The sequence below is a fragment of the Miniopterus schreibersii genome (assembly GCF_964146895.1).
Source record: "Miniopterus schreibersii genome assembly, chromosome: 2".
Classification (NCBI taxonomy): domain Eukaryota; kingdom Metazoa; phylum Chordata; class Mammalia; order Chiroptera; family Miniopteridae; genus Miniopterus; species Miniopterus schreibersii.
Window position 1 is genome coordinate 181,064,936 of NC_138102.1, and position 23,098 is coordinate 181,088,033.

At 58.0% G+C, this 23,098-nt stretch overlaps 1 protein-coding gene across 1 annotated transcript; it reads right to left on the reverse strand.

Moving 5' to 3' along the window:
• Positions 1-378: 378 nt before the first annotated feature.
• Positions 379-22,495, reverse strand: KCNJ4 (potassium inwardly rectifying channel subfamily J member 4). The gene is made up of 2 exons (XM_081128856.1): positions 22,385-22,495; positions 379-2,516 (listed from the first exon to the last, which is right to left on the reverse strand). Exon 2 carries the CDS (start codon positions 2,475-2,477, stop codon positions 1,146-1,148), a length of 1,332 nt encoding a protein of 443 aa, XP_080984982.1. The 5' UTR covers positions 2,478-2,516; positions 22,385-22,495; the 3' UTR covers positions 379-1,145.
• Between the last annotated feature and the right edge of the window lie 603 nt (positions 22,496-23,098).

The following is a 23,098-nucleotide window of genomic DNA, read 5'->3' on the forward strand; positions in this document are numbered from 1 at the left end:
ACACACACACACACATAACATGCACATGTACACACACAGCATACTTACACACCACACATACACACATATGGATCACACACATAACACACATACACACATACACACATACAGATCACACACATACAGATCACACACATACACACCATATACACATACGGATCACACACATACCACACACATACACACCATATACACATACGGATCACACACATACCACACACATACACACCATATACACATACGGATCACACACATACCACACACATACACACCATATACACATACGGATCACACACATACCACACATATAACACCCACATCACGTTGGCCTCTCTCTATCTATCTCTTCTTCCCAACCCTCCATCTTCAACCAACCTACCCCAATGGACCATATACTTTATTAAAAATATATAGTTACAAACTCCATTGTCAATCTGGGTTGGGCCCGGGGGGCTTGGAGAAACCACAGAGAGGGATGGCCTTTGTCCCTTGGGGTCCCACCTCTGCACCCAAACCAGCACCATCCAGGCACCAGGATGGCTGGCTTTGAGGGCTCAAGGGACCAGCCAGATGGGCAGGGGAAGGGGCGAGGCTTGCGGGGGGTGGGGGGTGCACAGGGTGGGACTGCGCCTCCTTGTCCTGCAGGTACAAATGGCAGAAGGTGGATTGGGTGCCTCCATCTCTCTCCATTTATAGATATTTACAAAAGAAAGTCATGAACAACAGGTCACAGTCATGCAAAAGAAACGCACTCCTCCCTCCCTCCCCCAAAACTCCCCCCCTGCCCACCCCAGACCCTATGATGCCCACCCTCCAGAAGTCCAGCCGCTTTCCCCAAGGTTCTGAGAACAAAGGGCGCACGTCCTTGAAGGGTGGGTGGGGAAAGGGTGGTGAGTCTGTGGGCCCCGAACCACCAGCAGGTAGGCGTTGGGAACCCGGGTGACAGGGCTGAGGGTTTCCTGGGCCCTTCCCAGGCCTGCGTTCTGGAGTCAGTAGGAAGAGGTCCCTCAGCTTTGAAGCCCCCACCTCTCTCCAGAAGGTTCAAGGAGCCAGGGTCAGGTCTGTCCTGAGTGTGGAGGGGGTGTCCTGTACCCCACCCCCCAGCAGGGGCTCTTGTGGGAGGCGACGCGGGCAGGGCCCGGAGGTCAGATGGCCGACTCCCTACGGTAGGAGATGTTGTCCAGCGGGAGGGTGGCCTGCATGCGCTCCAGGTCCAGGTGGCTGCCGAACTCGAGCATCCGGATGATGCCCGCCTCCTCCTTGGAGCCTGCCTCCAGGCCCAGGCCCGCGGCCACGGCCGCCGCGGCCGCCTCCTCCTCCAGCTCCTCCTCCTCCTGGCTCAGCAGGGCCAGCTCGTTCTCGTAGCAGAAGGCACTGGGCGGGGGTGGCGGGGCTGGCAGCACCGTGATCTTGCTCTCCTGCAGCTCCCGGGCGGAGCAGCAGGGCGTGCCGGCCACCTCGTAGGTCTTGTGGAAGCGCGAGTAGTCCACCTTGTAGTGGCTCTTCTCCTCGAAGACCACGGGCTCGAAGCGGTGGCCCCACAAGATCTCGCTGGCCAGGTAGGAGCTGCGGGCCTGGGTGGTCATGGCTGTGGCCTCCACCATGCCCTCGAGGATGACCACGATCTCAAAGTCCTCGGACTCCAGCTCCTCCTTGCCCATGCCGTACAGGGGGCTGTCCTCATCTATCTCGTGGACGATGATGATGGGCGACACCAGGAAGATGCGGTCCAGGCCAATGTCATAGCCCACGTTGAGGTCCCGCTGGTCCAGCGGCAGGTACTCGCCCTCCTGGGTCATGTAGGGCTTAATGAGCTGGGCCCGCACGTGGGCCTCCACGATGTGGCTCTTGCGCAGGTTGCCCACGCGCCACATCAGGCAGAGCTTGCCGTCACGCACCGAGATGACCGCGTGGTGGCTGAACAGCAGTGTCTGCGCCCGCTTCTTGGGCCTGGCCATCTTGGCCATGATGGTGCCGATCATGAAGGAATCAATGACGCAGCCCACGATGGACTGGACGACCACGGCAATGACCGCCAGCGGGCACTCCTCCGTCACGCACCGGAACCCGTAGCCGATGGTCGTCTGCGTCTCCACCGAGAACAGGAAGGCGCCCAGGAAGCCGTTCACGTGCATGATGCATGGCTTGGGGGTCACTGGGGCCGCCCCACCGCTGCCCACGGGGGCCCCCGCCGTGGCCACCACTGGGCTGGCCTCCAGGTCACCGTGGAAGAAGGCGATGCACCAGAACAGGAGGCCAAAGAAGAGCCAGGAGACGAGGAAGGCCGCGGAAAAGATCATGAGCATGTAGCGCCAGCGCGTGTCCACGCAGGTGGTGAAGATGTCCGCCATGTAGCGCTGCGACTTGTTGCTCAGGTTGGCGAAGTAGACGTTGCATTGGCCGTTCTTCTTGACGAAGCGGTTGCGGCGTTTCCGCCGGGGCACGTGGGCCTGCCCGTTGCGGCTGTGCCCGAGCATGTCCTGAAGCAGGCGTGGTCACCTGGGAAGACACAGGGCCTGGGCGAGAGGGGGAAGCCAGACACGTGAGATGCTGGGGGCAAGGGGCTGCCGTCGGGGTGGCCTCTCCGAGGGCCCGGGAACCCAGGCTCCGGTGGCAAGGCCCCCACCCAAAGATACTCAGAAGGGGAAGAGCCCGGACTGGCACCTGAGACCTCCCCCGCCCTGGCCAGCAGAGCGTGACAGTGAAGGTGGTTCTGACGACAGTGTGGGAGTGTCGGGACCTGAGCCAGGCCTCCGTGGCTAGCCCAGCTCCGGGTTTGGGGGCTCTCTGCCAGGCCAGAAGCTGAGGCGTCCAGGATCCAGGTCCTAGTCCCAGCCCCTCACGCTGCCCCCCACAACCCTCCTTTGCCCGCGGTTCCAAGCCCGAGCTTCCCAGTGCTCATCTTGGCTCCAGCCTCCCAGCAGTAGCCCTGAGCAGAGGGAGCTGTGAGTGCTCTGGCCCCAGCTCACCTCCCTGGGTTCTGCCTCTGCCTTCTTGGGTCTTTGGGGGGCTGGATGTTCTCCTGTCCTGTCCAATATGATAACCACTGGCTACCTGTGGCTCTTTATATTTACTTAAAATTAAATAAAAATTTCACTCAGTTCCACGGTTGCACAGGCATGTTTCAAATTCAGGTGTTCGTGGCTGCTGGCGACCCTCCTGGACAGAGCTGATACAGGACACTTCCATTGTTGTAGAAAGTCCTACTGGGCAATGCTGGAACCTGCATCCCCACCTCTGTTCCTGTCGTGTCCCCAGACTTGTTGGGAGCAGTGGTGGGTGAAGACAGCAACGGTGGTCAAGACAGAGGAAGGGGGAACCCTGGCCTGGCTCCTGTGTAGGTATCACTATTCCCATAAGAAAGGGAAGAGGGGCTCAGAGAGGGGCAGTGACCTGCCCAAGGCCACACAGCTGATAGGTGGGTCCAAGCCCAGGCGAGTCTAGCTCTTAGCCCCCACGTGCTGTCAACATCGATGAGTCCACGGTGTGGAGACTCCGAGTGGGGGAGGTTACACACCCACTGACCAGCAGTGTCACCTTCGGACAGTGCATTTCACCTCTTTGCGCCTCACTTTGTTTATCAGTAAAATAGGGACCAAACCCTACCTCACAGGACTCAAGGAGATGGTAGGTGCTCGGTGAGAGCCAGTTGCCCTCCTGCCTGCCTTCCCGCTTCCCCGGAGCAGGAGGAAGCTGGCAGAGGCAGGACTGGGCTGTCAGCATCCCCAGCTGTTTCAGCAGAGGCGGCCCCTCACCCCACCGGGTGGCGGGTGGCGGGTGTTGGGCGCACCAGCTGGGCCCCTGGAGGGCAGACCCTCCCTCATCCCTCCCTTCCACTGCCCCAGGAGAGAGAGATGGTGCTGCCCCAGCGGCTGGCAGGGCCGGCCCAAGCCTCGGTTCCTGGTAACGTTTTGGCCCGGAATTATATAAGGCTGAAAGTTTCTATTTTCTGTTCTATTCTTCTTCCTGATCTAATTGTGCATCTGTGGCAATGTTTATACACTTCCCCGGTTCAGGACAACTCGGTTGCCGCAGCAACCGGTGCGCACCAACGCTGTAATTTAGAGATCAACAGCTCCAGAGCCTGCCTCTTCCAGGGAGAAACGCCCTCTCAGCCCAGGGAGACTGAGCCCTGCGCCCACCTCCCCCACGGTCACCCCACCCCTGCTCTGGGTTCTTCTCCCTTCTCCCCCTCAGAGGAGCTCCCTGGGTCCCACAGTCCTGGATGGAAGTCCAAGGTCCACCATGTAACTTGCGCAAGTTACTTGATTGACCTGAACCTCAGTCCCTTCATCTGGAAAATGGGATCGGTGAGACTCATCAGCCTGAAGACCTAACGGGTAATGATGGCGCATGATGCTGGCCCTTAGGGATCAAAATTTCACCTGGGCATCCCCGGCTCTCTCTGCCACCTCTCCCAGAGTCACAACAGCCAGGGTGCTGGGTGCACCTTCTAGGCCAGAAACAGTTTGCAGGGAGATCCTCCTTCATTCAACATCTCTGCTCTGTCCCTTCGTCGTAAATGCCTCTATTAATGTCACTGAGGAACCAGAGCAAGTAGGAACAGATGATCCCTGATTTTAAGACCCTCATTTTGCATCTAAGGCCAAGGAAGCCAGAGCTGGGACAGACTTGCTAAGAGGGGGTGGACCGGCCTCCTCACTCCCACTCCAGAGCTCCTGGCAGAAGGTGAAGGTGCCCCTGGGAAGGGGAGCTTCTTCCCTGGAGGGCACTGAGGTGAGGTTTGGCCCCAGCAGGCCCTGGCCCCACAGACCACAGGTCTCCAAGAAAGTGGCAGAGGGGACAAAGTGTGGTGACCTAGCCTTTCATGGATGAGGTCACTGAGGCCCAGAGAGGGTGAGAGCCTTGTCCAAGGCCAGGGGACCCCTGGTTCTCTGCCCAGAGGGACTGTCCCTGAGCTGGAGGAGGTTCTGGTCTGCAGGAGAGGGCTCTCCACGAGGTCCCCGCTCCCCAGCACAGTCCACTGTTCTCAATTTGTGAGTAGAAATGACAGGAGTCTAGGCCAAGCCCATGCCCAGGGTCAGCCCCAAGGCTCCACATATCCCCACCCCTACACTCATACTCCCAACTTCAGTCCTCACCCCAGCCCATCACCCCAGGCCCAGGCATCACCCCCTCCCCCTGCGCCTCCTCTCCTGGTCACAGCAATGCTCCTGAGCCCCTGCTCCGTGCCCGCCCTTGGCCCGTGCTGCCTCGGGGTACTCAGAAATGTTTATTCCTGGGCGGTGGGGAAAGCTGCCTCCGGGCACAGGTGCGCCCCCCAGACCCAGCACCCTCCAGCACGGAGGAGCCTGTGTGTGGCCTGTCCCCCTAAAGCCCCTTGCCTGCAGGGACCTGCACAAATAAGAGAACACCTCTGTCACTCCGGGCAGAAACGAGAGGCCCACCTGCCAGCGCGTGGGCAGACTGCACCGTGCCCGACCAAAAAGTGAAAAGTACGAAGCCTGGCCTTGTGCCTCCATGTGACAACTACGGGAAGAGGGCCAGGTTTTCTTTCCCTTGTTTGTCACATGGGGCTTCCTGATGAAGGCACAATAGCCCGAGGGAAAAGAGCAACAGAGAAGGGGCACAGGCGGCAAAAGATGGGCGAGAGGCATTGGCAATTCGGCACCATGCTCTTCTGAATATATGTGTTGAGAGAGAGAGCACGCATGTGTACCCGGTTGTTTAGGGGCCTGTATCACGTCTGCAATAAACTGCACTTTCCTGGAAGGCAGGGAGCTGGTCTAATCTGCTTGCTGGGACGTGGAGGCCCCGGGAGGCGGGGTCCCTCTCATAGCCTTGCTGGGGGACCTCAAGCAAGTCCTTCTTCCTGCCTGGGTGCTTCCTCTAGGCACTGCCCTTTCGTCTACGGCTGCATCCCGGGACTCCTTTTGTGGTAAAGATTCTTTCTTTGGGGCAACGATGGGGATGCGACATGCTGGCTGCTTTTTACAAATTTAGTGTCCTTTCTTGGCAAAGTGAAGAAATGACAATGCTGTGTCAATTACCACTTTTTAAAAAATTCTACTGTGGGACTTTCAATAATAAAGATTAAAAAAAATTTTTTTTAAAGTTTACTGTGTTGTGAATGTCCAAAATCTGAAGCCCCTAGTCCAGACTTCATTGGACAACTAGGGAAACTGAGGCAGGGAGCAGGGATGTGGCAAGGTGAGTCAGCAGTTGGCCAAGGACCCCAGGGAGATAGTGAAGGTGACCAGCAGGGGGTAAGGGGGCTGGAGACCCTGCCTGCCAGGGGTCCAGAGGACATAGGAAGAACACCCCGCTCCTGTCACCTCTGCTTTTGTGACCCTGATTTTCCCTCTGATTTTGTGACACTGAATGCCTCTCCTCCTTTGCAAATGAAAAGCTGATAGAGTGGCAGCAGCCCCGGTGGGTTCCAGCAACCGGGCGAGTCTCCCCGTGCGCATCCTCACCACGCGTGGGACACATGGGGGCCGCGCCTCGGGTGGCCTCCAGCCCCAGACAGCAGCAGCAGGAGTGAGTCTGAGACCCAGGGCGGCTCAGTCCACACTCACCCCCCAGAGGGCAGGAGGGAAGGGGCAGAAGCCCACACTCGGGGGCACTTTGCCAGCCCGCAGGGCCTTTATACATCTCGTTACTGGGCCGGACAACACAGGAGGTAAAGGGATTTGTCTGAGGCCACACAGCTCAGCCACGGGGTCCAGCTGGACCATCATCTGCGGCACCCAGGAACGAACCCTCTAGAACTGCCTGGTCCATCTCACTGAAGCATCAGCAACCTTTCGTGTACTTAACAGGTATTTGTTAAGCACCTACCATGGCACAGGCAGGGCTAGTATTTCTCTTCCCAGCTAAAGAATCACAGGCTGGGATGGGGGAGGGGGAGGGGGAGGGACACAGATTGGGGGTCACACAGTAGAAGTGACAAAGCTGGAATTCCAACTCAGGTCTGACTGGCTCCGGGTCCCTGACTCACCCTGGTCCCCAGCCCCCCCCTTCTCCAAAGCCTTCCCTGGCTGCACTGCCAGCTGCCAGCCCCACCTCCTCTGAGCCCGTGGACCTCACTGTCTGCACCCCAGACTTCTTTTCCACGTTATGAAAATAATGCGCTGGTTGAACGCTTGTGTTTGGGTGGCAAGCCCTGGTTCTCAGTCTCAGCTCTGTCCCCTCCTAGTGTACCCCCTTTGGACCTCAGGGTCTTCATCTGCAAAGTGGAGACAGTGATGGCGGGGCCTCCCTCCCCGTCCGACAGGCGTTGGGGGGGGAATGCGCAGAATACGAGGAGGGGGCCGATGAAGAAGAAAACCGGCTTCCAGCCCTGGCTCCACCGCTAACTGCTCAAGCCACGGGCTAGCTACTCCTGTCTGCCTGAAAATGGGGCGCAGGGACATAACTGCTCCCTGGAAGGAGAGCTGGGAAGATGTAATGAAACAAGGCACCAGCCTGGTCTGAAATAAGGCCGGTGATCCATTGGGTGTTCCTGTCTGATCAGCTCCCCCATCCCCGAGCCTCTCTGGGGTCTGGATGGGGAGACTGACTCTTCTACCATAGGGAGCAGGCACAGGGGGGTGGGGCGGGGCCAAGGGACCAACTCCGTGCACCCAGAAAGGATTCTAGAGGGTGGGAAGGTCTCCCTGGGGAGGTAGAAGGAACTCACACCATTGTCCCATTTCCCAGTCCCCGAGGAGCACAGAGCCTGCCCCCTACTCCAGCTCTGAAGGAGGCCTTTTGGGCCTGACTACCTAGTTAGGGTGGGGGTCCTTTCAACTCTAATACACAGGGCTTTGCAGGGGAGGGAAAGGGCTCAAGGACTAGGCAGCTGAGCTGTGTTCCTCAGAATAAAAGGAGGCTGAGGATGGATTTAGCCATGGGGGAAATGGTGACAGGGTGTCCCCTCCTGCCCATAGCCCTCTACAGGCCCCTGTCCTGCTCCTTGGATCCTGGGAGATCTGACTCTCTTCTCGTTGTGAATGTTGAGAGCCCATATCTTCCCCCTCCCAGTGCAGTGGCTTTGACTACGGAGCCTCTGTCCACTTTCTGCCTTTGTGACCTTGGGCAAGTTTCTTAACCTCTCTGGTCCCTGCACTCTTCATCTTTGGTGGGGCTAATAATAGTCCTTACCTCATAAGATCGTAAAGAGGGCTGGGCCGGAAGCAGGCTCCAGCAGGTTCCTTGACCTCTCTGAGCCTCACTGTCCCCATTTGGGAAGGAACATAGTAATTAATGCCTACCTTGCACAGCGGTCCTGAGGGCCAGACACAGGCTGTCAATTGTCATAAAAGTGCAGGCCACACAGTGGGTGCTCAGTGAACGCTGCTCCTCCCCCACACCTTCTTCTGAACCCTGACATCCCACTGCTCACCTAGCACCTCCCTCGGCGGACAAATGACGTTGCAAAATCGCCCGGAGCCTCTAGCACCCACTTCCTCTGTGCGGGCTCAGTTCTGAGTGCTTCCCTAGGATCAATGCCTGCCATCCTCACCATGACCTCAGAGGAAGGTACCATATTATCCCCACTTCAGAAGGCACAGAGAGGTCCAGCAACTCGCCCAAGTTCACACAGCTCATAAGTGCTAGAGTCAGGATTTGGACCCCCATGGTCGATACCAGAGCATATGCATTAGACGCTGTTCTCCTGCCTCGAAGAAACACGGTCATGTCCCACATGTCTTCCACTCAGTAAACATTCATCAAGCCCCACTATGTGCCGGGTCTGTTAATTCAGTCCTATTGGGATGAGGAATGGGGCCATAGGATGTGGGAGCCAGGACTCGGGTCTCTGATTTCAGGTCCAGCCAGAGCCTAGACACACAGGCGACTCGGCTCCAGAGGGCCTCTGAGCAGTGGGGTGAACCAGCTTGTTCTTCCAGCTCTGCACCCCGTCTCTCTCCCCCAGCCACTCAGCCTGCAGGTGAAGAGGTTTAGAAAGCAAGTGCCCCAGAATGTCAAACAGGACTTCTGGTCATGGCCAGGTGGTAGCTGGCTGGTGGCTGGAGGGCTCAAGGGCCACTGTGCCAACCTGCCAGTAAGCCCTTTGCTGCATCGCTGACACCTGGCCCCTGATGGAGAACTCACCCCGCCCCCCCAGGAGCCACTTCTAATGGCTAGACTGTCCCACCCATCAAAGCGGCCACCCAAACACCTGTGACCCTCCTCCTACAAGGATCTGAAGGCCAGCGGGCTCCCCGAAAGGCTTCTCTTCTCCAGAACCCCAGTCTCACTGGCGGCGAGATTCACGCCCCCACCGCCTTGCTGTGGCTCAGGAGCTGGCCTGCTGCGCACTCGCCCTGAGGTCGCTCCCTCAGTGACTATTTACTGCACACTTGCTGTGGGTCAGACCGGGCGCAGACTCACCCAGCTTATGGATCAGCTGCGGAGAGAAGCTCTACACACAACAAGCAGAAGTGACAGCCAGCAAGTGTAAGCTCTGGAAGAAGAAAACGTCTTTCATGGTGAGAGAGAAGACAGGAGGCTCTAGTTTCGTGGGGGGGTCCCCAAGGCCTCTTTGAGAAAGTCGCATTTAAGCTGAGACCTGAGTGATAAGTGGGAGTCAAGTTGTCAAGAGAATTGTGTGTCTGTGTGGACAGTGGGGTGTAGAACATTCCAGAAAGTTTGGTGTCCTGAGAATCTTCAGCAAGGACAAGTAGCAGGAGTGAAGTGAGCAAGAGGGAGAATCGCCCAGGCCGAGGCCCCAGGCCGTGGGTTTCATCCTCATGGCCGTGGGAAACCGGCAAGCGGGTTTCGCCTGGTTTGGTCTTTTGAATTTTCATGTGAATCTTTAAGAGAAGGAGGAATGAGAAGTGATACAATAACTCCTGTGTATCCGCCACCGGGCTCAAGAAAATATCCTCGGTGTAGCCCAGGGGCACCCGCCTGTCCGGCCTCGGAGGCCTCCGCTGTCCGAGTACGGTGCGCACACGGGAATAAGCGTGCGGGGCACAGTGAAAGCAGGAGGCCGGCGAGGGGCTCCCGCTGCTGCCCACGCAGGCGATGGCGGTGGCTCAGAGCTGCCAGGCCGGGGCAGTGGAGCTCGAGAGAAGTGAGCTGATTCGGGACACTGGACAAGGAGCCGGGGTAGGGGTGGCTTGGATGGGGAAGTTGGGAAGAGGGGTGACAGGAGTGGGCCACTGAAAGAGGACCAGGTTTGAGGAGTGACACTTTCCAGCACGCAGTGGCCTTGGAATGTCCCGATGGAGATGCCCAGGCATGTCAGGCCCAAGGTCTGGGCGGAGTTAGACTGGCTAGAGCTTGACCGCCTGGGAGGGTGGACGAGACCGCCTAGGGCAGGAATGCGGGACAGGAAGAGAAGAGGGCTCGGACCCAGGCAGCGCCTCCCGCACAGGAGGCCCGGACAGGGGCGGGAGGCTGTGCTGCCCAGCGAGCGGAGCAAGGGGACAGCGGCCGGAGCCAGGAGAGGGCGGTCCAGCAGAGCTGCCCAGTTGGCCCTGACCAGCCCAGGCCTCACTGTGCTTCTCCACTTGGAGTCCCTCCCTCCCGGGCTAGAGGGGCGGACTCCTGAGCAGAGGAGAAGGGGAGGCGCTGGGGCTGGGGTAGCTGTGGTGGGCCAGGGAGGGGAGCAGAGGTGACCCCCACACAGCTCACGAATGCCATCCCAGCCAGGGCTGGGAACGGGCGTGGAGATCGCTGCGCCCTATCCTTGTCCTTGGCCTCTCAGGAAACAAGTCTCCAGGACCTGGGGCAGCTGGTTGGGGAGAGTGTCTCCCAGAGCTTTGGGGAGTGGGGGCTGATGCCCCTCATTCCCACACACACAGGATTCCCTGCATTTTCAGCTGGGCCCAGAGGATGCACCTAAGGAGAGGTGTGGGGAGACGGGAGGTTTAGGGAAGGGGAGTCAGAGCCAAGTGCCAGGATCACTCCCTCCCTTGCTCCCGGTGGCCCTGGGTGGCTTTGGAGAGCCATGGAATTGCTCGTGACACTTGTGTGGGCTCCTGGGACCTCGGCCTGCAGACAGTCACGCCCACAGGGAGCCCAGCCTGGAAGCAGCCCGCCGCCCCTCCTGAACAGCTCACCACGCAGCCAGCAGCAAGGAGGAGGGAGCCCTGTAAGGAGCGGTGTGGGTCTTCAAGATGTGTTTTAAGTGAGAAAAGGCAACAGTGATGAATACCAAGTATAGTATCTACCGTTTGTACAAAAAAGGAGAGAAAGAAATTTTTAGATACACATATTTGCTTGTCTGTGCTTGTCTACGGATGGCGACCCAGGAGACTGGTGCCACTGGCTGCCTCCGGGGAGGGGAAGCAGGTGGCTGGGGATGGGGTGGGAGGAAGAATTCTCACTGTATTCCTGTTGTGTCTTTTTAATTTTAGAACCATATGAATGTATTACCTATAGGAAAAAAAGGCACATAAAAAGTTTTAAAATTAGTGTGTACATATGTGTATTTTTCTGAGAAGGATCACAGCATTCATAAGGTCCTCAAAGGGGACTGTGATCCCAGGAAACTTGAAAACGCTTCACTTCTGTGCTGTGCAGCTTTGAGGAAATGCCTTAACCTCTCTGAGTCACATCCATAAAATGGGGAGGAATAACATTCACTGCATAGGCATGTTGCGAAGATGGACAGTGATAGTGGAGGGTAAGGGTTTATAAACTGTAAAGTGCCGAAGCCCTTGTTGAACAGGATGACAGTGTTACCGTCCACTCTCCCCACAGTTCCCTGCAGGGTGCCTCTGAGCCCACCATCCTCCCAGCAGCTCTGATGGAGGCCCTGGCTGGCCCTGGCCTTCCTCTGTGTCCTCCAGGCCTGAAGGCCCCTCTCTGGTTGCCCTCCGGACTCCCCCACCTCCGGCCTCCATGTGCACACCCCGCGCAGTGCCCAGGCTCACCTTGGCTGAAAATGCCACCTGGCCCCTTCACCCTCCGCAGCAGGGACAAGCAAATTCGGCTTCTGCTCCCGGTGTCTGCCCGATGTCTAAGAGGCATCGCAAACTCAGCATCGCCAAGACCAACCGGTCGCCCCTCCCCTCCTTCTCCATCTCAGTCTGTGACCTCCCAGGGGGTCCACTCAGGCCTAACACCTGGTGTCATCCTTCCACCCTCTCCAAAGCCAATCACTGTCAGTGGTATAAGTAGCATTTAGTGTCCAGGTCCTCATGACATCCTGGAGGGGCTGCTGATATGTTCATCCCTGCAGGGGGTTCAGGAGCTCCCCCAAGCAGGAGAACCCCCAGGCTGGGACCTGGACGCTGGTCCCACACCCAGTCCACGCAGCCTGCAGAGTGCTCCCTGCGGAGTGCTCCCTGCTCCGAGCCACGTCACTACCAGACAACTCCGCAGCCTCCTCCCTGCACCTCCTCTCCTCCTCTCCCCCTGCAGTCCCATCTCCATGGTCTGAGGACCCCCTCTCTGACCTCAACCCCTCCGCTCCCCACCCCCACCCCCACTCCCAGCCACTTGGGTCTTTCTTCTCGAACACACCCAGTTTATTCCTGTCTCTGGCTCTTCACACCGGCTGTCCCTTCTGCTTGAAATCCCCCAGGACTACTGCTCACACCTTCCTACCATGCGGGTCTTGATGCCAAGGCTGCCTCTTCCGAGAGGCCCCAGGCACTCTCCGTCCGCCTGCGTCCTGACCTCCTCGCAGCGTTTACCCCATTTCATTTGCAATCTCCTTAAGTGCAGGGACCTTGAATCGCTGCCTCACCCCTGAGCCCCAGACGCTCAATAAACATCTGATGACTGACAAAGAAACAAGATAATTTCAGCCCGTCATAATTCCCATAAAGGACCCAAGCAGGGTGATGTGACAGAACGTGACCAAGCAGGAGTTATTTTTGTCACCGTAGTCAGGGAAAACCTCTCAACAAAGGTGGCCGCTGAAAGGAGACCAGAAGGAGACCTTCTGTGACACTGGAGTGGGGGCAGGACATCTGAGGCCTCGGGCCTCTGCCTCACTCTCCCACAGACCACTAGCTTCTCCTCTGGCGTCCCTCAGGTGTCCTCCCGGGGGTGATCAGGGCATCCTGGCCGGCTTCATACCCAGTGTCCTAGGCCCAAAAGATAAGCTCCAAAGGGCGGCGGGGAGAAACGTGTGCAGGGCCGCGCAGGGTGCAGCCAACGGGCCTTAGAAGGGTCAGAGTGAGCGGGAGGAGCACTCAGCCCCACTCCTGCCCCAACGTTCCAGCTCATCCACGGCCACGAGTGACTAGCGCTATCAGAATGCCTTCTAGGCGCAGGCGAAGAGCTAGGTGCTTACCCATCATTTCTGCCCATCTGCCCAGCTGGCTGCTGAAGTTAGAGACTCTCAGACTCCATTCTTTCATTCATTCATTCATTCATTCATTCATTCATTCATTCATCACCCTAAACGTATGTTGAGCTGCAGTGGCATCTGCCCTCCTGCCTGGTATGTCTCTAACACAGTACAGTGCCTTGGCTCAGAGGGCGTCTAGAAATCACTGTGGAATGAGCATTTACTGAGCACCTACTACGTGCTGGGGGAAGAGAAGTAAGACTCAGCCCTGTTTTGTTGAGCTCTGCATGTAAGCATACGAGGACAGGAGAGAAAGGGTCTGCACAGCCGGAGGGCTTAGAAAGAAGGTCCCCAGGAAGATGTGGGGCAAGCAAGGAGCGCAAAGGTGAAGCAGGGCTGGGCCAAGGCTGGGCTGGGCAGAGAGCAGGACCTAGGCCCCGGGGTGGGGGTGTTGACAGTAGGCTCGGGGCCTGGAGCTAAGTGGGCTACTGGGCAAGGGAAGCAGCTTTCAAACTTTTTGACCAAGAGCCAGAGTAAAAACAAACATATTGTACACTGCTATTCATTATATAATATATATTTTAAAAGCTGAAACAAAAGCATCACAAAATAATACTTGCCCTCACTACATGCAAAAGTGCTTCCTATTTTAATTTTTTTTTTAAAAAAATAAGTAGTGAACTCACTAAATCAATTTCACAACTACCGACGGGTCAGGACCTGCATGCAATTTATTTATTCATTTAAAATATGTTCTTATTGTTTAGAGAGAGAGGAAGGGAGAGGGAGAGAGAGAGAAACATTGATGTGAGAGAGAAACATCAAGGGATTGAGCTCACAACCTGGGCATGTGCCCTGACCGGAAATCGAACTAGTAACCCTTTGGTGCACAGGACAATGCTCAACCAACTGAACTGAGCCACACTGGCCAGGGAGGACCTGCATGCAATTTAAAAAACACTGACCTGTGGGGTTTTAGGAGCTGTGAGTGGGTTGAAATGGGGATCTAGGGCTTGTCTTGAAGCTGTGACTGACCCTGCTTGAACCATGGGCTTTGGGGGGGGGGGCACAACCATGGGAAGAGTTGTTGGAGGTCATGGGGAATTCTTGGAACAGGCTGTTAGGTCCTTAAGGTCACAGGACTGCTATGCTGTGGCCCAAACAATAAGAACTCTGGGTTCTGAGTCCAATCCCTTCTCCCGAACCAGTGTGAAAACCTGCGGCTCTGCTTCCCTAACAGATGCTACTCGGCAATTGCTGGCACACCTCCAGTGACAGGTAGCTCACCCCTTCCTCAGGCAGACCCCTAGAGTATGGGGAGTGAGGCTCTGCCATGCTATGGATGCAGCTGGTAACTAACTCTCTCCTTGGCTGGCCGTCCATTCCCCTCTCTGTCTCCTGGCCTGTCATTTCAGGGACCCAGGCCAGTTCCAGCATGAGGTCATGGCCCACTCTGTACCCCATCCGGTTCCCTCTCTTCCCTCTTGCCCTGTTCCTGCCCCAAGTCTGGGGGATGGACAGAGGGAGGTTCTTTCCAAGGTCAGGTGGCCTTAGGAGCTGCAGCTGCACTGCCTGGCACTGGCGCTCAGCCAGTCCTGCCCCCACCCAAGCAGGTCAGGAGGGCTGAGAGGGTACAGGGGCAGGACTCAGCACAAAAGTTAGCCAGAAAAGCAATGTCTGAAGGTGATGGCTGGTGAGCGTGGGGGCTGGAAGCCTGGAAACCTGCCAGGAGTTGTCACTGAATGGTTGGGCCACACAGCAGCTCATGTCAACAACAGGCCTTGTTACACACAGGCTCATGGGGTCTTCCCAGTGACCCCCCCAGCAGATGCAAGGGCACAAGCCCACCCTATGGCTCAGGGCAGGGAGGCTCAGAGAGGTGAAAAGGCTGCCCAAGGCCACACAGCCACTCAGGGGTGGAGCTGGACTTGAACCAGATCTTCTGTTTCCCATCCATAGGCCTCAACTGGAACTACTGAGGGCAGAGGAGATAAGCCTTGGGGAGGGGGGCAGGGGGAAGTGGCCACCCTTCCTGTCAAGAACAGGCTGGGTCCCTCAAGTCCCAGAGTGCAAAGCAAAGGCCAAAATGGGAGGTAGGTATCAATTAGCAGAACCTTCTAGAGACAAGTGGGCTGCCCCGGGAGATAGTGAGCTCCCCATTGGGAGGGGTGTGGAGGGCTCTGATGCCCATGTGCCAGAGTGGCGGCAGCCCCTTCTGTTCCCCACAGCAGCCATAGCCAGGGCCATTCTAGTTCTGTGCCTGCCACCTCCCCTGTATGGCCTCATGGGGTTCCTGAATCACTGAGCCCCATTCCATCTGTCCTCCAGGCGAGCAGCACCTTAACTCTCACTGGGCAGAGGGGGCCCAGGCTTCTCAGGCCTGTGGTGGGAGAGGAGAAATTCCTACAGGGAGTTTGGGGTGGGGATTGGGAGAGGAGCTGCAGGGTGGGGTGGGGGAGAGACTGCTGCGAAGTCCCATAGGCCAGATAGGAAACCTGGTGCTGACTCTGCCACGAAGTCAAGATTGAGCAAACTCCCTCCCTCATGCCTCAATCTCCCCATCAGTGAAATGGGATCAGGCCCTCACAATGCATGTACCCCTCCTCCCCAGACTAGCTAAGGTCCCCTCCCATCCTTGCAGCCCAGGTGGAGCCTCAAAAGGAAAAAGCCAAGCACATCTCCCTATCACCACAGGCTGTCCATGTTTCATAGAGGAGCTAAGGAAGGGGTACAGTAACCCGGTCAAGGTCCTGTGGGAAAAGTGGCTGAGCTGGGATTTGATCCCGGGCCTGCCTGACTCGGGCAGCCTTCCTAATTCAGCTGCACCAGCTGGGACACAGGGCTGCTGCCCCTTCCCCTCACTCCAGTCTGGGGGGTTTCCCAGGAGAGGGACTGATAAGATCCAAACCCGGTCGTATAGGGAGTGTCTGAGAAAGAGAGTGAAGGTGTCGGCAGCCCTGGGGCTGGAAGGCAGAGGAGTCAGGAGGAGCCCTGGGTTCTAGTCCAGCCCCAGCTCTGCCACCATTGCTGTGGGACCCTGGGCAACCACTGTGTTCTCTGGGTCCAGTTGCTCCAGCTCCCATCAGAGTGCTGGAGGAAAAGCAGACATAGGAGCAAATCAAGGTGACCAGGTAAAGCTGGGGAGAGCTTTCTCCATCGTCCCAGGCCCAGGGGGTGATCCTGCCCAACTGCACCCCTATGCCCCGCCCACTGGGCCCACCTGAACAGGCCTAGACCAAAGCTCCCAGCGGATAGGTCACCATGACAACGCCTTCTCCCCACACAGCTCCGGCTGGGGCTGGAACACCGAGGCCATCATTCCCAGGAGCCCCTCTCCTTGACGTGCCAATGTCCCTCATGGGCACCTCAGCTCCCCCTGCCCACTGAGGCCAGATGTTCCTGCTGCTGGGATTAGGGGTGGTCAACAACTGGCCAGGTAGCCACAGGGAAGAGGGGGAACCATCGCAGAGAGAAAGGGGAGCCCCGGGCTACCAGAGACTCATCATCCCACCTGCAGGAGGCCAAATGGAGGGTTCCAGAATGGCTGCAACTGGGAGCACAGGTAGGACAAAGGATTTACAGCCCCTTCTACCTGCAGGGCCTTGGGCAAACCCTTGCTTCTCACTGAGCCTGTTTTTCATCTGAAAATAGGAGTGATGGGTTGGTCCTCACAGCGTGGCAGGGAAATTACCTGAAGTAATGAATATAAAGCTCAGCTCAGGGCCTGGCACACAGGGGTTGCCCCCACTCTGCAGCTGGACCCCGAGAATTCCTCTTTGTCACCCCAGCCACCAAGCAATATCACCATCTACCCGAGCAACTCAGGTGTGCATGTGAGTGTGCAAGTGTGAGTGTGCGTGCACATGACTGTGTGCGGGTTGGGAGGAGACAAGGCATGGATGCGAAGGGAAGGGCGGGGGGCCACACCCCAGCGTTCCTCCTACCCATTTGCCTGGCTTGTGTGTCCTAAAAAGAACGGTGGTCTGAGAATCAGGCAAAACCCACCAGTTCCAATCCAGTCCCAGCCACTTTCTACTTGTGTCCAGCCAGCCACTCCCCCTGGCTGAACCTCAGTTTCCCCTTCTGCAAATGGAGAGAACTGCGGAGGCCCCAAGTCTTCAGGTTCACCACGGGGACCAGACTGTGGGACACAGGGGCAGGACTGGCCCAGGCTTTTGGGAGCTGGGGTGAAACCCATGGCAACCTGGAGCGTGAGCCCACCCTGCCCCCCACGCTGTACCCCACCCACCACCCCGTGAGCCGCGCGCCTGCAGGAGCGCGCGTGTGACTCAAGGCCTATTCATAGCTGCGCTCCACCAGCTGCATCGTCACAAGCAGAGGGGCCTCAGCCCATATTATTATTTCAATTACCATCTGAATTAAAAGTTTGAGCAGCGATCAGCCCACATAGCAAGGGGAAGAGGGAGCAGGAGAAAAATAAAGATGAGAAGAAGGGCTGGGCCCGGAGATCCCCCCACACCCCAAGGAGGGCTGGTGGCTGACGGAGCTTAAAGGTTAGACCAGCCCCCAGGGTTCCTGCCCGTCCCCTGCCCAGGGCCCAGGGTCCTCGTGGGGATGAAAGAGCACTTTGGGACCATAGCCCAATGGTGGCTACTTTGTGGAAATAATTCATAAAAGCAGATTCTTGGTCACACGGATGAATGTACCGCGCTAGAGAGGGTGAGGTACTGACCCAAGGTCACACAGGAACCACGCCCAAGGTTGCTGGCTCCAAGACCCTCTCATTGGGCAGGTCCTACCCAGTTTCCCCTGACTTCACAGGCTGCATGACACACATCTGTGGGTGGCTCTAGGGCAGGACCAGGGAGGACAGACGTGGACCTGCTGTCCCTGCTTGTTCCTCTTCCTGTTCCCAAAGCTTGACTCCCCTGCCCATGGTCCTAGCCTCTCAGCCCTCTGCCAAATCACCCAGCAGTCTGCACCCCCAACCCCAGGCCTCACGCCACTGTCAGCCCCAAAGCCCCTCCTCGCCCACTGGTGAAGGGGACAGAGCCCTGGCCCAAATCGAACTCTCTGGGTACTTTTGGGTGGGTCATTCTTGGTCTCTGAACCTCAGTCTTCCCATTTATAGAATGAGCTCTCCCTTGGGTGTTTCTTCAGAATGGAGCCCCCAGAGGGTCCTTGACGGGGTGACATGCTACGCAGGCGACAGACCATCTCCTGCCAAGATCCAGCCCAGGGGAGGGACGTTCTCCATTCGTCCCAAGGAACTCCTGGAGACAGCCTCCAGGAATCAGACTGGCCTGGACTCAAATCCAGGCCCCTCCATTTCCCTGCTGTGTGACCTTGGCAAGTCACATAGACTCTCTGAGCCGTGGCTCCCCCATCTGTAACACTAGGACATCAATTCCACATTGTGGGGTTGCAGGATTAAAATGAGAAGGGATTTGCAAAAGCTCCTAGGCCAATGCCTGGCAACAATGTGAGTTTCCTTGCTGGGAAACAGGTACCTGATGGGAGCTGCTTCCCAGCTCCTCCTGGGGGGGTATCAAAGACTCCTGGGACTTTGGAGGTGGAGATGTCATTCAACCTCACCCCGAAAGGAGTCACCGGGTCAGGATTCCTGGCAGATACTCATCTGGCTCTGCTTGAATAGCTCTGGTAGGGGGATTGAGGAGCTCCCCATTTCACACGGGATCCATAGATCCCCCCCTCCCCCCCGCTTTCTCTACCTCCACTCGGAATCTTCTAGAAGGGCTACAACCTTCCAGCTTAACCCCAACTCCAGCCTGCCCTGCCCTGGGGCTGCCTGAAACTGACTTCTAAATGAACCTGAAAGGGAGATTTTCAAATAGACCAAATGAGGGACGGGATTAATGTCCAGGGATGGTAGGGATGGGGCCAGGGAGCAGGAAGGGAGACAGGAGGGAGCCAAAGTGAGAACTGGGCCCTCGAAGCTCCTGGGTCCTGCCTGGCTTGCCACTGTGTCCCACGGGGGTGTGCACCTGCCTGTCCACTTCCAAGCAGGCCTGGGAGCCAGGAGCCCCGGGTTCAGGCCCCAGTTCTGCTTCCTCCACCCCCCCAAACCACCACTGTGACCTTGGGGGGCTCCACTTCCCTCTCTGGGCCTCGATTTCTACTTTTGTAAAATGAGGGCACCAGAGCAGTAATTTTAAGCTCCAAGCCTTGTGTCTGAATTGAGACACTGTCCTACTGCTCCTTCCAAGGCTAGGCCTGGCCTGCCCCTACCTCCAGCCTAGCCTGCCAGGAGCCATGGGCCCCTGAAGAGACCCTCTCTCTTCTCCGGTACCCCTCTTTCACACCTAGTACCTTTGAAGTACCTTCTGCTGTCCCCATTTCACAGGCGAAGAGATGGAGGCATAAGGAGGTAAAGTCACTTGCTCAAGGTCACAGAGAGCAATTCAATATTCAGGACTCCTCCCCTGTGCCCAGGAGAGCAGCAGAACTCAAGGGCATCTTTTTTCAGGAAAGTCACCACGATCTTGAGTGGCCAACTGTTCTCTATACAGATGTAGACTCTGCATGGGGTGGGGGTGGGGGCTGACCAAGGTCATGCACGTAGCAAGGCAATGAAACAGTGGGGTCCTGAACATAGGCTCCCGGCCTCCCAGGTCCCACCTAACCACGGGAACAGCAACATGGTCTGACCTCCTGCCCTGACCCTGGGGTCTCCCCAAGATTAGAGCCCTTGTCCTCCCACTTGGCTGCTCCCAGAAGCCCCCCACATCTGGGGCTGAGGCAGAAAGAGTGAGCAGGAAGACAGGAAACAAAGTTGAGGGTTGGCCGCTTGTCCCCTGGCCCTCTGGCCCTCCCTCTCTTCTCCCTGTGCAGGGGGAGCGGTGGTGATGTAATGCACTCAGCTTGGTCCTGGTGCCAATCTCAGAAGAGAGACGACAGATTGCGTGAGCCAAATTTGGCATTCTAGGGGGAGAGGCATGAAAAGTGGAGATGTGGAGGAGAGGAGCGAGGAGCCTGGGGAGGTGCAGGAGAAGCCCCCTGCCCAGCAGACCCCAGCGGCGCCTGCCCTCTTTCCACTCCAGCCTCCCTGTCCCCAACCCACCTAGACTGGAGGCCTCCCCTCCTGACTCTGAGAGGCCAGCCTGGCTGCTCCCTGGCCCCTCTAGCCCTGCCAGTCCTGAGCCTCCCCCCAACCAACACACCGTTCCAGCTCCATTTCCCATCGCCACTAGTCTCCTGGTTACCATGTTGCTGGTTGTCATGTCGCTTACATGTCCTCGTGACTCAGTGGTCCCTGCAGAGGGGCCCCCTCCTCCTCACACCCCTCTCAATTCTCGCCCCCGCCTCCCCCAGATCCACATTAAGAACCAACCCGCCCTGTGAGCCTACACTGCTCCTCCCCCCTTCCCTCTTATCCTAAGCTAAAAAACCTTGTCACAGCATCTCCTAAAGCTTCTCTATTCTCTTCCACAAATGTCTAAGAACCTACTATGCTCCAGGTTTGTGCAAGCTGCTTTCAGAGACATCGCATAGTCTGTAAACCACTCAGCAACCCAATGAAGTCAGTACCATCATCTCCAATTCTCCAGTTGAAGAAACTTAGGCTCAGAGAGGTCAAGACAGCTACTCAAGGTCACCCAGCAGAGACTCAAGGCCAGCGCTGTCTGTTCCCAGTCAGCGGGCTTTTTCTGGGAGAGGAGCTTCCTTTTCAAGGGTAACCCAAGAGATCCTGAAGAATGGCTCCCAAGCCCCAGATCTTCCCTCTAATTCCTGGACCCTCCTCTCCTTGGTCAGCCCTCTATTTCAGGCCATATTACCCCTCCCCATTAGCTATGCATTTTCCCAAAGGTAAAATGAGTCCTTACTCCCATCTTCCCAGCACCTTCCCCAGCCTATGAATGGCTCACGTGAGCCCAGGGGCCCTCCTTGGAGGTCAGTGGGGCAGGGAGTGGTGTCCTCATTTCACGATATGGAAATTGAGGGTCAAGGAGCAAGTGACTTGCCCAGGGTGCTGGTTCCTCAACTAGCTAAGCGGATTTCTAGGAGCATGAATGGAGGATATATAAGACCTGCTGCCCAGTGTAGAAAACTCCAGAAAGAGCCCCTCCTCCCAGTAGAGAACAGAGTGGAATGTTCTAGGCTCAGTCCTCCAGGCTCTAGTTTGGATATGGGTCAGCTCAATGGCCAACGGCCTTTCTCTTGCCATGTTGCACCCCAGCCCTTCTTCCACTGCCTGCTTTGGCCTTTTGTTCCCCTCATCCCAGTCCAAGCCAGGGCCATAATGTGGTTCTCGGGCCCCCAAAGTCCTGGCACCAGGCCCCCAAAGTCCTGACCCTCTGGAGATCACAGAACTGGATGCGGAGGAGACACAGAATAAACATTTTACACACGCATGCACACACACATGCACGAACTCAGGGTATGGCTCCCTCTCTGGGCCTTGCCAGTGTGACCTCCCTTCCTGAGCCTCTCAACCTGCTGCTTGACATCTTACAGCTCTTCAGGCCCTCATCTGCCAGCTTGGCCAGGACGCCCTGCCTCTAGTCCCTCCACCACACTCCTGCCTCCTACCATCTCCCTGCACCCTCTCCCCACCCGGGAGCCTGGGCGAGGGGAGGAAGTGGGATGATGCTGGTAGGGGGACACTCAGGCACGTTGCAGGGAAGTTTCCCTGCTCCGGGGTTCACCCAGACCTCTCTCTAAGGAGGGAAAAGCAGCCTGTGCCTCTCCCCACAGCTGTCTCCACCACTGTGAGATGAGAAATGCCTCATTTACTGGATCCTGTCCTCTCTCCCTGGGGTCACCTGGCCCAAAGTAGGTGCTCAAGACATGAGAAGTGGGATTTTATTCTCAGTCGGATGGAAGGGCCATCAGCAAACAGGCTGCAGCTGGGGAGGTGGGAAGGCGAGCTCCTCCACCCCCTTGCCACTAGTCACCTGCCTTGAAACTCCTCTGAAACCCGGTGAGAAACTGGGGATGGGTGGAGGCGGGGAAAGGTCGTGACCGGGGCAGGAGGTCAAGGCCAGTGCAACCCACCTCTCCCCCGTTCCTGGCATCAACCCAGACCTCGCCGCTCCGGACAGACGGAAAGACAGAGCTCGCCAGCTGCTGGGAATTCGCGGGAACCCGGTCGTGGACAAGGTGCTGAGCGCGCGGGGTCAAAGCAGCTGGCGCAGGACACACAGACTTCCGCGGAGCGGGACAGACGGGCGGACAGCGCCAGCGGAGGGCACGGGCCAGGCTTACCGCGGGGCAGAGGTCCGGCGAGTGTCCGGGAGGCAGGGAGCCGGCGCTACATCCCACGGAGCGGTCGGGCGGCGTCCCCACCGGGAGGGGGAGTCCCGCAGCCCCCTCCCCGCAAGCCCGGCGGGCCGGGCCCGGCCCCTTCCCCGCCCGTCGGTGGGTATGTCCGTGGGCCTCCGGGCCTCCGGGTCGCCGCGCCGCCGCACGGTCCCGGGCCGCTCCCGCCGGCCGCCCAACTTTCAGCGCCGCCCCGCGCCGCGCCCTCGGCGCCGCCTGGCTGTCAGCATCGTCGGGCCCCGGGCCCGGGCTCAGAGCGCGGGGCTCCGGGGGCCCATGGCTCTCGTCGCCCGCGCTCGCCCCCCGCCCCGCCACGGGCGCCTGTCCCCCAGCTGTCCCCCAGCTGTCCTCCGCTCTACGCGGTCCCTCGCCCCGCGCGCCACTCCCTGCCCCGCTGCGCTCGCCTTCGGCCCCGAGACCCCCTCGGCCGACCGGCCGGGGCTCCGCCGCCGCCTGCCCCGCCCGCCCCCGGGTCTGCCCCTGTCGGTCTGTCCCTCCCGCCGTCCCTCCAGCCGGGTCTGTCTCCGTCCGCTCGTCCCCCCAGTCTCCCCTCCGCTCCCTCTCCCTCTGCCCCGCGTCTCTCCGCTGCGCGTCTCAAATCCGTCTCCCGCCCCGTCTCTGTCCTTCTCCGTCGTTCTCTCCCCGCGCACCCTCGGTGCG

Bases quoted from the DNA above. Each gene is read 5' to 3' on its own strand.
- KCNJ4 (XM_081128856.1), bottom strand. From the start codon at position 2,477: ATGCTCGGGCACAGCCGCAACGGGCAGGCCCACGTGCCCCGGCGGAAA.